At 37.6% G+C, this 16,349-nt stretch overlaps 1 protein-coding gene across 1 annotated transcript in view; it reads left to right on the top strand.

Annotated features, from left to right (window-relative positions):
* GPC6 (glypican 6) overlaps positions 1-11,144 on the top strand; it is a gene marked incomplete at its 5' end in the record, with an annotated part of 1,291,124 nt that extends 1,279,980 nt beyond the window's left edge. The window contains 2 exons of the mRNA XM_042781413.1: positions 2,394-2,569; positions 10,942-11,144. Of these exons, the coding sequence (XP_042637347.1) occupies positions 2,394-2,569; positions 10,942-11,144 (379 nt within the window). The remainder of the gene's footprint in view (positions 1-2,393; positions 2,570-10,941) is intronic.
* Between the last annotated feature and the right edge of the window lie 5,205 nt (positions 11,145-16,349).

Genomic DNA, 16,349 nt, shown 5'->3' with positions numbered 1-16,349 from the left:
CAGGGATGTATTCTGGGTCTGTATCCTGCTCCCTTGTTTCTACCACTTTATCCTGCTTCTTTGTGTGGACTGTGATGGTCTGTTGTTTCCGAGGCATCGTGATGTTGTTGTATTTAGACCTCTGTTAACTGTTTGTGAAAAGCAGCCAAGGGTGGTTCAGGCTTTTCTTGGTGGTTTTTTATCGTTGGCCCATTGCTTTTCAGTCTTGCAGGCCCCAAATGTCCTTGGAGTTGCACCAGTCGGGAATCTCCAAGCCACCTGTACTGTCAGAGTCGCTCAGTTCGCTGTCAGACCGCAGCTCCGTATGTCTCTTTTTTTTTGGTATTTTCACACAAATTCTTCTGCTAGTTGGGGTTTAGTCCACTTCTGTATCTTTCCCTTCAAGGCTCAGGGGTCCAAGATTATCTTCTGTGTCTGTGTTAATTGGTTTCCCTTTTCTTTGTTGAAGAGGGTCTGTGCAGTCCTTCTGCCTAGTCTGCCATCTTGCGGGAACTAAGGCTGTAATCCTTACAGGAGCACATTGCCATATCTTTCTCCCAGAGAATGGCTGGTGGGTTCAAACCACCAACTTTTGGTTCGCAGTTGAGCATTTAACTACTATAAGACCAGGGCTCCTTATTCGATGTATAAAGGGAGTAAATCCTGTAAAGAGAAGTAAGTCTCTTGAAGGGAGTTTTGTAGCATAAGAAAGTAGAGCTTGGATGGAGCTGGTCTGTGATGGCTAAGCTATAAAGCATAAACTGCAATTTATGATCGACTGAGCAGTGCAGTACAGTGTTAGTGCACATAGGTTCTGGAGGTAGAATTCCTGGGCTTATTTTATGGTTTTGCCATCTATTAGCTCTGTGGTTTTGGACAGTTACCTATTTCTCACTACACCTCAGTTTTCTATTCTGTAAAATGGGGATAAAATAATACCTACCTCACAGATTTGCTGGCAAACTGAATTAGAAATGCTTGTAAATTCTACAAGGTAGATAGATGAACCTTAAAACTGATGCTGACTGAAATCAGTCAGTCGCAAATGGACAAACATTGTGTAATTACACTTACATGATGTATCTAAGACAGGCAAGTGTACAGAGACCAACATTTATTAGGGGTCACCAGGGACAGGTGGGAGGGAGGGGAGAAATGGGACTTGTTGCTTAGAGGACACTGAACTTCTGTTAAAGGTGTTGGGAAATTTTGGAAACATATAATGGTGACAGTTGAACAACATGATAAATGTAACTAGTGTCACTGAATTGTACACGTGAAGAATGTTGAAATGGCAAATGATTTGTTATATATTACCAGAATCTTAAAAATGCAAAATTAAAATATTTTAAATTCACGTGAAGTGCTTAGTACAGTGCCTGATATTTAGTAAGTGCTCAATGGACTTTAGCTGCTTTCATCAAAAGTTTTTATACAGAAGAGTAACAGGATAAAAGCACTATTTTGTAATGAGTAATTAGACAACATGTGCAGAGTGCACCAAAAAGGAAAGCACAAGGGAGGGAACTCAGTTTGACGCTGCTGTAATCATCTGCACTCCAGGGAGGGACACAAAAGAAAGTGGTGTGAGAAGCTTCATGAGAAGAGTAAGAGGACTGGCAATTTGACAGGTCATGAGTGTTAAGAGTCAGGGAGGGCTTCAAGGACTTTTCTAAGATCGTTAGCTTCCACTGGTATAAGTAAACCTAGGTGGCTTAGGCAGTTGACATTGAAGGAATGAAGTTTTTGATATTTTAGTCCAAGTAAAAGAAATATTCAGTTCAGAACCATGAGATTTTACCCTTCTGTTTTACCCAATTTTGACTTAATTCTCAAAATTCTAATACAAAATAGACAATGCAAACATTCCAATAATCACTGATTACTCCTAAAACTTTGCCAAGATGACTTTCACATTTCCAAGTGTCTTCTGATTAAAATGTGAGTTATAGATTCCTCACCTGAGAAACAGCATCCTCATACAAGATGGTCAAATGTCATTTATAAGTCTGGTTCTTAATATCAAAACGAAAAGACATTTTGGGAAGCTACCTAAGTATGTTTCTTATTTATTCCTAAATCCTTCATTCGAATGATCTAACAGCTGAGGAGTAAGCATTCCACTTCCATGGAAGGAGATAAGAGCAGATTTAAGTAATGATTTCTCTAAGTCCCCACTTGAATATATATTTATAGACTGGTCTACCTAAGAATCCAGTGCTACTTTAAAACTTGCCTTAAAGCTATTTTAGCTACATCTCTTTTGGTGAAAATTTATTCTGTTTTACTCTTTAGCACTTTTCCAGGAACTCGGCCCAATTTTTGTCAGGTGTCTTGGCTCACTGTTGGAGACAGCATGGAAGAATCTGGTTTTGATGTTCCTGTGGCATCACCTCTTCCTCTTTGTCCTGCAGATATTTGCCTGAGATCATGAATGATGGGCTGACCAACCAGATCAACAATCCTGAGGTGGACGTGGACATTACACGGCCTGACACTTTCATCAGGCAGCAGATCATGGCTCTCCGTGTGATGACCAACAAACTAAAGAATGCCTACAATGGCAATGATGTCAACTTCCAGGACACAAGTAAGAAAATCTTAACCAGCACCAGTAACTTCCAGAGTAGAAAATGATTACAGGAGATTATACTGTGACTTTTCTTCATGAGAAGTGTGCTTCTATAATCTTATTTTTATTGCATAGTTGTCTGTAGTCCTTTAGGCAGAGAGCTCTAATACACAACATTTAGGATACTAATGTATTAGACTCTTAGGACTGTTGGTAACAAAATACCACAAAAGGGTGGTTTTTAAGAACAGACATTTATTGTCTCACAGTTCTAGAGCCTAGAAGTCTGAAATCAGGGTGTCATCCATGTTGATTCTTTTTGAGGTATCTGAGGGAGAACCTGTTCCATGCATCTGTCTTAATTTCTGGTGAGGACCAGCATTCCTTGGCATTCCTTTACATGTAGATCACACTAACATCTACCTCCATTGTCTCTTGACCATCTGCCTTCTATGTCTGGGTCTTTGTCTCTTCTCTTCTATAAGGATACCATTCATATTGGATTAAGACCACTCCCCCAAGTCCAGTATGAGGGAGCTCTGGTGGTATAGTGCCTAAGGCATTTGACTGCTAACCAGAAGATTGATGGTTCAAACCCACCAGCCACTCTGCTGAAGGATGACTGGACAATCTACTTCTGTAAAGATTTACTGCCTCAGAAACCCAAAGGGAGTCACTATGTGTTCAGAATCGACTCGATGGCAGGGAGCTTTATTTTTTCTTTTTTAGTTCAGTATGACCTTATGTTAATTTAACAGATAACATCTTCAAAGCCTATTTCCAAACAAGGTCACGATCACAAGTATGGAGAGTTAGGACTTCAAGATATCTTTTGAGGGGACACAATTCAATCTATAACACTACTAAAATAATAACTGGTCTTATGGCTTACATTCAGCCATACCAAAGCTAAAACTGAGTTTCATTTGCCTGTTCATCCATTAATGACAAAGCAACAGAGTAATGTTTTCATCTTTGTCTTTCCTCATTGGAACCTTGATGGTTAAAGCACTCAGCTGCTAACTCACCAGCTGCTCTGTGGGAAAAAGATGTGGCAATCGGCTTCTGTAAAGTTTTACAGCCTTGGAAACTTTATGGAGCAGTTGTAACTTGTCCTACAGGACTCTCTATGAGTCAGAATCAACTTGACAGGAATAAATTTTTTTTTTCCCCATCAGAACTTGTGTATCTGCCCCAAGCTCTTGTCCTCCTCCCCTACCCACACCTTCAAAAGAATGTTCCAAAGATTGCTCAGACAGACGTGGATTGGAATCCCTCTTTTATCACATATTAACTGGGACTTTGAATAAATTACTTATTGCGTCTCAAGTTCCTTGTCTATAGAATGAGAGCATCTCTGCTTATGGGTTTTGGGGAGCTTCATTTAACACAATATGTAAAGGAGCTAAAATAGTATATGGTGGGATTATTAACTTTATTTGCTCTCTATCTAGTTGTGCACACACATGTCAATAGATATTTGTGTCTGAAATACTGAGGAAAATAGTAAAATACTGGTGCAGTATTACACATGATTATTTTATTAAAGATCACAAAAGCAACAGAAGTAATATGAAAGAATATTACAAAACATCGACAGGAATCTTTTTGGGTTTGGACTAAGTAATTTCAAGATGCATAACTATAAAGTGAAGGCTTTTTCTTTTGTCAAGTTTCTACCCTTACAAAGAGAATTCTCAGGAAAACTATTTCTTGAACATGAGATGTAGAGTTGACAATAACTCTGTAATTTGGTCACTGAAGCAAAAGATGATGCTTGCATGCTTGAATTAATGAGATAGAAAGAAAGTTACAGATGGAAGACATTAAGTCATCTAACTCTTAGCCATCATCCCACTGGGTTGTTGTCTGCAGAAAAATTAAGCACTTCTTGCCATTTTAAATAACTCAAAAATAAAAAATTCTGAACACAAGATAATTATCAATCTGATAGACCTCATTGCTATGAAATTTCTCAGAATCATCCCATTATTTCTGTTCCTCATTGGTAAACTTTCCTTTTCCTCTTCAAAAGAGAATATTATCCAAGATTTTAGCCTTTGCTGCTTCTCCCTAGCTCATCACTTAGCCTCATTTCTGTCATTTTATTGATTCTAAGTACTACATCTAGGAACCCTGGTGATAACAACAGTTAGGCACTGGTAACTAAAGGTTGGCAGTTTGAACCTGCCCAGTGGCTCCACAGGACAAAGACCTGGTGATCTAGTTCCATAAAGATTATAGCCAAGAAAACTCTATGGGACAGTTCTGCTCTGTCATGTAGGGTTGCTATGATTCATCATTGACTTGACAACACCCAACAGCAATAACATACTACATCTAGTAAAATGTTTTATTATCTGCTGTTATTGTGTGCCTCATAGGGTTTCTTAGGCCATAATCATTACAGAAGCAGATTGCCAGGTCTTTTCTCCTGTGGAGTGAATGTAGATTCAAACCATGTACCTTTCAGTTAACAGCCAAATTCTTAACTGTCATGCCACCCAGGCTCCTTCTTTCTTATTTAGAGAGTGACTGTTGGGGTGAGAATTCAACAAAGCCAAAACCAAAGTCACTGCCTTTGAGTCAGATCTAACTCATACTGATCCCTCCTTGGGTTTCTGAGGCAGTATTACTATGGAAGTACATTGCCCAAACTTCCTTCAAGGAGTGGCTGGTGGGTTTGAACCACCAGCCTTCTGGTTAGCAGTCCAATGCCTTAGGCACTATGCCACCAACATACCTAGGAATTAGCTGATAATGGCCTTGTTACTCTTTCCTCTGATGACGAAAAACTAAACCAAACTCACTGTGGCTCATAGTGACCCCCATTGGGTTTCCAAGTCTATAAGTCTTTACAGAAGTAGATAGCCCCATCTTCCTCCCATGAAGCAGCTCATGGGTTCAAATCACTGACCTGCTGGTTAGCTGCCAAATCCCTTACTCACTATGTCACCAGAGCTCCTTTCTCCTCTGGCTAGTAGGGCCTATATACATGTCTATGCAAAGTGTAGAAAGTGTCCAACAGGCAATGATCTTACTCCATTGCCTCTCAAATAAAAATCCACAGTTCAGAACATCCCTTAGCTTTTACCCAAGCATAAGATTTGGCCCTCCACTTTAGAACAATATCTATCATACAAACTGTTATCACATGTGATAGCCATCATCACCCTTATTACTGTCAACATTTTTTCTTTATCACCCATTCTGCCCCCTTAGATACCTGCATTGGTGATCCTTTTCATGAAGAGATGAAGCCATTATTCTCCCTGGCTGGATTCTCCTGTCATTATTTACTGCCCACATTTTTAATATTCTAAATCACTTTAATAATATCATTATAAAGGTTATATCACTTCTTGTTCATAATACCAGTGTTCAGAACAATTCCCTTAGCAATTCTGGTAACTCTGAATTTAATTAATGGGATTTTTCCCCCTGTAAAGACCACTAAAGATAAACCAGAGAAAATGTTAAGAACCTGGTATAGTGTATGCAAGTGATCTTATCTGGTATTTACATGTCTCATTTTAAGGAGGTAGGAGAAAGAAAGATAAAAATATATACTGTGCACCATTCTAAGGAGCTCTGGTGTCTATATGTGTGGACCTCACAAGATGGAATACACAGGAATCAGATCTACTACATCTGTGGAAAGAGGTGATGGAGAAGTTCAATATCTTCAGTCAAAACCAGCCCAGGAGCTGTAGGACAGACCATCAATTGCACATATACAAGTTCAAGTTGAAGCTGAAGAAAACTAACAAAAGTCCACAAGAGCCGAAATATGATCTTGATTATATCCCACATGAATTTAGAGAACATGTGAAGAATAACTGTGACATATTGAACACCAAGGACCAAAGACTAGAAGTGTTGTAATATGGTATCAAGAACGTCATACATGAAGAAAGCAAATGGTCATTAAAAAGACAGGGAAGGAAGAAAAGACCAAAATGGATGTCAGAAGAGGCTCTGAAATTTGCTTTTGAACACAGAGAAGCTAAAGTGAAAGGAAGAAATGTTGAAATAAAAAAGCTTAATAGAAGACTTAAAAGGGCAGCTCAAGAAGACAAAGTAAAGTATTGTAATAAAATGTGCAAAGACTTGGAGTTAGAAAATCAAAAGGGAACAGCACATTCAACATTTCTCAATCTGAAAGAACTGAAGAAAAAAAATCAAGCCTTAAGTTATAATATTAAAGAATTCTATGGACAAAATATTCAATGATGGAAAAAGCATCAAAAGAAGATGGAAGGAATACACAAAGCCACTATACCAAAAAGAACTGGTGAATACTCAACTATTTCAGGAGGTAGTATGTAATCAAGAATCAATGATAGTGAAGAAAGAAGTCCAAGCTGCACTGAAGACATTGGCAAAAAGCAAGGTTCTAGGGATTGACAGAATACCCATTGAGATGTTTCAACAAAAGGATGTATCGCTGGAGATGCTTACTTGTTTATGCCAAGAAATTAGGAACACAGCTACCTGGCCAACTGACTGAAACAGATCTATATTTATGCCCATTCCAAAGAAAGGTGATCCAACATAATGTGGAAATTATAGAACAATATCATTAATATCACACAGAAGCAAAATTTTGCTGAAGATAATTCAAACATGGTTGCAGCAGTAGATTAACTGCCAGAAATTCAAGCTAAATTTAGAATAGGATGTGAAACAAGGGATATCATTACTGATGTCACATGGATCTTGACTGAAAGCAAAGAATACCAGAAAGGGATCAAAGAGTGAAGAAAATTGAAGGCATCTAGAAACAATTAGTCCAAGGATAGTATGGACCACAAGGACCTCAGCCTTCATGACCTGAGACCAGAAGACCTAGATGGTGCTCAGTTACCAATGCTAACCACTTGGAAAGGGATCAAAACTGGATATCCTGGACAGAGTGGGAGGAAAAATGTGGAACAAAATACAAAAACACAAAAATGGCCGGAATTACTGGTTGGATAGAGTCTGGTGGAACCCCTGGGACTAGGCCCTGGGTTACCTTTTGGGCCTGGAATTAGATCCACTCCCATGGATTGGCTCTCAACCCAACAGTAGAAAGGCCTACATGTAGAACACATACCCCAGGATGATACACTCACCTACTCTAGGGAGATGCACCCCTTAGAGCAATTGGCCATGAGACATCAGAGGGGCAGCATTCACATACAGGGAAAGGTGAAGAGACAGGAATGCATCGTTAAGAAGGGCACAGGGAGGGGGTAGTCACAGGGAGGGAAGGGGGGGAGAGTTTCTTATGGTCAGGGATGGTAATCAGGGTGTGAAATCAAATGTGAACAAACTGTTGAATGTAAAACAAATTTGCTCTGTAAATTTGTACCCAAACCACAATAAAATTAAATATATATATACCAGAAAGATGTTTACTTCTGTTTTATTGACTATGCAAAGGCATCTGACTGTATGAATCATAACTATAGACAACATTGAGAAGAATGGGAGTTCCAGAAAACTTGATTGTACTATGAGGAACCTGTATGTAGACCAAGAGGCTGTCATTCGAACAGAACAAGTGGTTACCATATGGTTTAAAATCACGAAGGGTGGTGTGTCAGGACTGTATCCTTTCACCAAACTTATTCAATCTTTATGCTTAACAAATAATCCAAAAACCTGTACTATATGAAGAAAAGTGAGACATCAAGATAAGAGGAAGACTCATTAACAACCTGTGATATATGGATGACACAACCTTGCTTGGTGGAAGTGAAGATGACTTGAAGTACTTACTGAGGAAGATTAAAGACTACAGTCTGCAGTATGGATTACACCTCAACATGAAGAAAATGAAAATCCTCACAACTGGACCAATAAGCATCATGATAAATGGAGCAAAGATTGAGGTTGTCAAAGATTTCATTTTACTTGGATCCACAATCAACACCCATGGAAATAGCAGTCAACAAATCAGATGCCATATTTCACTGGGCAAATGTGCTGCAAAAGCCCTCTTTAAAATGTTAAGAAACAAAGATGTCACTTTGAAGATTAAAGTGCACCTAGGCATCATGCCTACATTTGACTGCTAACCAGAAGGTTGATGGTTCAAACTCACAAGCTACTCCATGGAAAGAAGACTGGGCAATCTACTTCTGCAAAGATTTACCACCTCAGAAATCCAACTCCATGGCAGTGAGTTTGATTGTTTTGGTTTCTTTTTAACCCAAATCATTGTATTTTCAATCACCTCATATGCGTATGAAAGCTGGATAATGAATATGGAGGACCAAAGAAGAGTTGATACCTTTGAATTGTGGTGTTGATAAAGAATACTGAAAACATCATGGACTGCCAGAAGGTTGGGCAATCTACTTCTGTAGTGATACTACCTCGGATACCCAAGGAGGGGTCACTACGAGTCGGGTCCGATTTGACGGCACACAACAACAACAACAACAACAACAAGCCAGAAGAACAAACAAATCTAGCCTGGAAGAAGTGCTCCAGGAATGTTTCTTGGAAATGAGAATGGCCAGGCTTCGTCTCACATACTTCATGTTGTCAGAAGGGGCAATTCCCTGGAGAAGGATATCATGCTTGGTAAAGTAGAGGGTCACTGAAAAAGGTAAAGACCCCCAACAAGATGGATTGACACAGTGGCTGCAACAATGGTCTCAAGCATAGCAAGGATTGTGGGGATGGTGAAGGACTGAGCAGTGTTTTATTCTGTTGTATATGGGGTCACTATGAATTGCAGTTGACTTGATGGTACCTAACAACAATAACAACAATCAATGTCACTAAATTATACATGTAGAAATTGTTGAAATGCTATATCTTTGGCTATGTATGCTCTCACTAACCAAACTAATTCTTTTTTTAAAAAAGTAGACAAGTAATAATAATATATACCTTCCATAGCTATTTGCGGTTCCTCCTCTGATTTCTTAATTTTAGAGTAAAAATTTAAAAGAGGAATTCAGTATTTGTTTTCTTCTGTGCTTTCCTTTAAACATCTTTTCATGTTTTGTGAAAACATATCTTCTGAGAATAAGGCTCTGAGGTACATAAAGAACAAAAAATGGCTATCTTTAAGTAATTTAAACTCTGTCCACAATAAGAAATACCATTCTAAAGCCAGGTTGGTAGGTATGGCTTCAGACATAGGTCTGGGATTCAGGCATTCCTTAGGTTGTGTTAACCCGGGCTATCAATTAATAGAGAAATTCAGAAACCTAATTCTCTACAGTGCACATGCCCATCACAAACTTTCCCATTAAAAGCATTGGGGGTTGGCCTGGGGACTATTAAATGGGGGAAATTGCCTACCACCACCACTACCACCACCATGCCCTTATTTGTTGTCTTCTTTCCCCTCACTTGGTATTAGTTTGTGGTCTAACTGATTTTTCTTTCTGTTTTTGAGTAAATATCTAGATTTGTTTTTTCAGTTTTTTTTTAAACACAGTTAATTAACTATCCATGTAAGACAACATTTGGTATTTCAACATTCTTCATATGTACAATTCAGTGACATTAACTATGTTCATCACATTCAACCATCATCATTATCCATTTCCAAATTTTTCAATCACCCCTAACAGAAACTAATGCCAAGTGAGGGGAAAGAAGACAACAACAAAAAAAAAACCCTCCAAAAAAAAAAAACCACTGCTGATGAGTCAATTCCGACTCATAGTGACCATGTAGGACAGTGCTGAGCTATCCCATAGCATTCCAAAGCTCTGGTAGCATAGTGCCTAAAAACACTTGACTGCTAACCAGAAGCCTGGCCGTTCAAACCCACCAGCCATTTCTCAGAAAGAAGGTTGGGCAATCTACTTCCGTAGTGATACTGCCTCAGAAGCCAAGGAGGGGTCGCTATGAGTCGGGTCTGACTCGATGGTAAACAACAACAACATAGTGTTCCAAGGCTGTAAATCTTTGCAGAAGCAGACTGCCACATCTTTCTCAGGAGCAGAGACTAGTGGGTTCAGTTAGCAGCCCAGCACTTTAACCACTGTGCTATCAAGGCACTTCAGCAGAAACTAGTGCCCCCTAAACAATGACTCCTTCTTTCCCCTTCCCTCCTACTCTTGGTAACTATTAAACTTTGGTCTCTATATACGTGCCTATTCTAGATTCTTTAATGTAAGTCAAATCATATAATATTGGTCCTTTTATATTTTACTTCACTCAGCATAAGTTGTCAATATTTATCCATATATCAAGATGTCATTTCTCTTACTGGCTGAGGAATATTCCATTATGTGTATGCACAATATTTTGCTTATCCATTTATCTGCTGATGGACGTTTAGACTGTTTCTACATTTTGGCTGTGAATAGCATTGCAACGAAGCTTGGTGTACACTAATTTTTTTTTTTTTTTTTTTCCCAATCGTTCCACCCCAGGTGATGAATCCAGTGGTTCAGGGAGTGGCAGTGGATGTATGGATGATGTGTGTCCCACGGAGTTTGAATTTGTCACCACGGAGGCCCCTGCAGTTGATTCCGACCGGAGAGAAGTGGACTCTTCCTCCACCCAGCTAGGCCATTCTCTGCTTTCATGGTCTCTCCTCTGCGTCGCCCTGGCACTTCAGAGACTGTGCAGATAATCCTAGGTTTTTGATCAGATGAAACTGCATTTTAGCTATTTGAACGGCCAATTTACTTCTTTTCTTACACTATTGGACAATGGACCATGCCACAAAAACCTACCATTTTCTATGAGAAGAGAGCAGTACTGCAATCTGCCTCCCTTTTTGTTTTCCCAAAGAGTACCGGGTGCCAGACTGAACTGCTTCCTCTTTCCTTCAGCTATCTGTGGGGACCTTGTTTATTCTAGAGAGAATTCTTACTCAAATCTTTCGTACCAGGAGATTTTCTTACCTTCATTTGCTTTTATGCTGCAGAAGTAAAGGAATCTCACGTTGTGAGTTTGTTTTCTTTCCCTCATTAAAAAAGAAAAAAAAGGTAGAAAAAAATAATTCTCCTTGTGAAATCAAGACAAACCCCAAGATAACTGAACTTACAACAAACAAGCAAACAAGAGAGAAAAATTTAAAAAAAAAACTTTAACATTATAAATTTGGCATTGACAGCCAACTCCCAGGGTAAACGTCTCTGTGACAAATCAGGTTTACAAAATGCTTATGGGGAGAAAAGTTTGAATTTCTTTTTTAAATCTAATGAAAACACAATGTTGTCTTGGAGGTATTGTCTTCTACTATAACCACACAAGACCAAAATGACTTGGAGGTACTGATACTAAAATTTAGAATTTCATCTTTAATAAGAGAGCAAAAAATTACTACAACTCAGCACCTCTCTCTCACCCAGCCCAATTTCAATTTCTATAATGACACCATTTTTCTTAATTACCTTATATCTGACCATCGTATCCAATAGGCACAGATTTTTTTCCCCTTCATCTTCAGTTAGTAGTGAACACCTCCCATCAGTTCATCCTTCTCAAGGGTCTGGATTAAAAATAATCTTCAGTGATGCACTGTCTTTCCTTTTGCCACAGGTTTGACATTAGTTAGATGTTTCTGCCTCTGTGCTCATCTCCCTCCCAAAATAACAGTTCTTCAAATGAACTGATCAGTAATTAGATCCATATGTGAGTTTTCAATTTTTAACTCTTTGCTTTGTGTCAGTTGGTTTCTGAATCACAAGGGCATTCTTTTACAAAATAACTCACAACAAAAAAGTCAAGACAAAAAATATATATATATATAGTATTGACATGGAGATTTCTTTCACTTTTTTAGTCTTAGTATGATCATCTATTTTTATATCTATATATATATAAATCACAGATTTTAACTTCTTAATTCCAAGCTCAGGGTTGACACACCTTTGTAACAAAAATGTTTTGTCAACCAACTCTTCTTGTTTTGTGCTGCTCAGAGAAGGGTTTCCTCAATGATCTGTGAGCACCAAGAATCAAGAAAGAGAACTTTTTACGTATCTAACTGTCCATTTAGTAAAAGTTTGCCAGGGCACACCCCTTTCACATGAGCGTGCTTTATCCTGGGTGCTCCAGACTGTACCGAGCCCATGGGGAGAGCCATGGGTATGCAGGACTTCAGTGGTGGTAGAAACTGTATGAATATAGAATGTGTTATTCACTCAAAACCATTGCTTTCATGAATAATGCCTTCGGCCTAGGAGTCCTGCTTGGCATTTGGGTAAATGACCTGACTCGGAGGCCAACAACTTAGATCCACAGCCTAACCAATTCCTAAGTGTGCCAATGTCAGGTCCTATGCCCCACCCCCCACCCCCCAACAGAGAGAAGCAAAATAAACCAAACTGGGGCTTTATGAATACAGTTGGCTATCCATGTGTTTTTTGGTTTTTATAATGCATGTGGAGTTGGAAAAAGTAATGTTTTAAAACACCATAGTATGCCAGTCACATTTTAATTAATCCATTGACAGTAATGACATGTAAATGGTATTTTCAATCTCCATTCTCATAAAAATTATAATTAGTTATTGATTTAGTCATCACATTTAAGTAGAACACATGCGGCACAATAGTGTTAAGTATATTTGAGCACTTTTAACAAAACAAAGTATTTACAAGCATCTCTTGCTATTTTATGCCCAATGAAATATGAAATGTAAGATTTTCAGAGACTTTGTGGCATCCTTTCATTTACATGTTTATGAAATTAACACTTATTCTAATTTAGCATTATGTACTTAAAGAAAACCAGACATTCACTGCCAAACTTCAGCTTCCTATCACCAATTACACATTTACCATCTTTATCAGGACCATTCATTTATGTTGCTCATTTCTTTGTATGTTCAAAATCCATTATTGTCCTTCTCCAATAATTAAGGTGCAATACCAATTAAATCAATCTTCATTTTTCCAGAATATTTGAGTAATAACTTCTTCTCATGGCTTTAAACTCCAAGACTTTTTAAAATTATTATTTGTTTATTTCTTCATTGTCTTCTATGACACACATCAGGGTGCCTTTTTCCCCTGGGCATTCACCCCCAAAGAGTTTTGTGCATGTGTATGAATACACATTATATTAACGAATATGAATCCATGTTCTGCTTACATTAAACACATAGACAATATACAAGCTCCTGCTTCATTCATTTCAAAACCTTCATGATCAACATCATTCATATTGGTGAGATATAGCGATCCATATCAGCTGGGCAGAGAGCTGAAATGACTAACAGGTAAAGATGCCACAATATTCTCCACCATGCATGGATGTGGTCAAATATTATTCAAGTTGTACTTCTTAGTTTTTATCATCATCCTAATACAGAATATGATTTTTCAGGCTAATTTAACTTGAGGATTTGTTTTTCTGTCCTTAAGGGAATTAATTTAACCTAGTTACCCTCTTTTCAGTAAGTATTTTGGACTGCTCCCTCCTAAATTAATCTTTCCTTTCAAGGAAATAGCCTAGTGATAGGGGATGCCATGACATCCATTATTTTTCATGACTTGCCCTTATTTGTTCTGATGTCCCCTAATTTCCACGATCACATCATAACCTCTGTTATGAGTGGAGAGAGATGGGCTCACTGAAATCGGACACTAGAAATTGGTGGGTGATGCTCATAATTGCAAACACTTAGCTTATTGAAGTGCCTCTATTTACATGTTCTTTAGTTATAATATGTATTTTTCTAACAGAAATACACGTCTGTAATTGGTGTATATTATACTTTGTATATGTTATAACAAAAAATAAACAGAGGCTAAAGTCTTTAGCAGAGAAGAATGAATTGCAAGTTCACAAACTGAAGCTGTTTATGGTTCTGTATCAAAGGGCAGTTGTGACAATCTTCTGCCTTTTTAATGAAGGTAAAATTGGTACTTTGATTATGGCCATTATAGAATATGAGCAGTAACAATCTGACTCCTTACTGTAACTTGCCCAGGATAAGTAACTTGTGTCTTCTACTTTAAATGGGAAGAACGGAAAATACTATTTTGTCTACACTGAAAAACCTTATTATTCATTGGCTAGTGGTAGTAACTATTAAAGTAACATTCTTTAAATCAAACATATTGGAAACAGAACCCTGATACTTAATTTTAAAAATATTTCCATTAAATTTTTAAAATTTATATTTCCTGCTGCAGACATTAGCCTACTTTAATTCTTTAGCCATTGCATACTTGTTTTGGCTACAGACTGAACATCAACTAACGTCCCCAAGGAGAAATAAAAATTAGCAAATTCCTGAGTTGTGATTCTTTTATTACTTCTCTTTGCAAGGCTAATTATCAGGTGGTTTGTCTAGAGGTAGAGGTGTTAGCAAATGCAAGTTTTGACTTTTACAAAATTTGCAGAAATTTAAACTTATTTTCATTTACTTATCATCACTAACAGACATGACTTTGAAAAAAAAAAAAAGGCAATTTAGCTTTGCCAACAGAAAAGTAAAGGAGATCATAACTTACAAATTTGCAACGTGTTCTGCCTTGTTGGAGACATTAGCCAATGTTTAGTTCTAGGCCAAGTTATACAAATAGAGTATTGATTTGTATGCATTCTGGAGCCTTGCTATCTCACGGTATGGTACAACACTGGTACTCAACTTAGCAGAGGCCATTCTGAACCTCAGTCAAAGTTGAGTAGTTACTGGAATTTTTTACGTTGCCTTGTAAGGAGGTACTTCCATGAAAAAAAACACCTAAGGACAACATAATAGTGAGGTTTCTGTGTGCATATCCATAATATATATGCAGAATAAATGTGTGCACCAATCAATCTTATATGACTGTCAAATTACTATTATTTGGGTTAAGATTTTTCCTTTTTGATTTGGATAGAAAATTGCTATTAATCTTGTATTAAAATAGTTTTTAAAAATCTACCAGTCCCTTCTGCATTTTCTTAATTCTTGTCATAGCCTAAATTTCAAATCTTTTGATTTTTTTTGTTTGATATCTTTTTTAGAAGCTGCATTATTAGAATTATAATAGATACCATGGAATAGACCAGCACCACTTATCTAAGTACACGCAGCATTTGAAATCATGAACGTTTAGAATTTTAGAACATTTACAGCTTTCCAAGTATATATAGAAAATATTCTGTCTCTCTTCTGTAATATTTTGTTCTCTAAGATAAAATTTAGTGGCCTGAGGGTTGATATCAATACTTTATACATGAGGTAAGAAAAATAAGATAAGTATGAAAGAACTAACAATTTCCATATTCAGCAAATTGCATTGATTTTTATATTTCTGAAAGGTTTCCATGGTCTCAGGCATGTGAAATATTATAAATCATGTGAAAGATTCACTGAACAGATACAATAAGCTCCGAACCAGTTGTCATCAGTTGACTCTGACTCATGGCGGCCCCCTGTCTGTCAGAGTAGAACTGTGCTCCATAGGGCCTTCCAGTGGCTGATTTTTCAGAAGTAGGTCACCAGGCCTTCCTTGCTCTAGGTGCCGTATCACTGGTTATCAAAAACCACCATTGACAATTACTCATTCTTTAATTCAGCCAACCACAGTTATTGCAAATACATCACTTATTTCAAGAATGGACTTTCAAATAAAAGAACCAATAGAAAAAAAGTTATGAAAAAAGCAATTTCCAACTATAAGCAATTGCATAAAATGAGCTACCATTTACCTCACAGTATCACTATTTTGATTTTTTCTGAGAAAAGTGATTTCTAACAAAACAACTAAGAAACTTTAGGATATTTCCATCTACAAAACAGGAACATAACAAATTGTACTTCAAAAGACACTGAAACCAATTTTGTGGGAAGGAAAAAGTCCAAATGGTTTTAGGAAAAATAAAACCACAA

Source organism: Orycteropus afer, unplaced genomic scaffold, assembly GCF_000298275.1.
Source record: "Orycteropus afer afer isolate SDZICR_OR568_19922 unplaced genomic scaffold, OryAfe1.0 scaffold00117, whole genome shotgun sequence".
Lineage (NCBI taxonomy): Eukaryota > Metazoa > Chordata > Mammalia > Tubulidentata > Orycteropodidae > Orycteropus > Orycteropus afer.
Note: the sequence above shows the minus strand (reverse complement) of the source record. Positions and strands in the feature narration are given on the sequence as shown.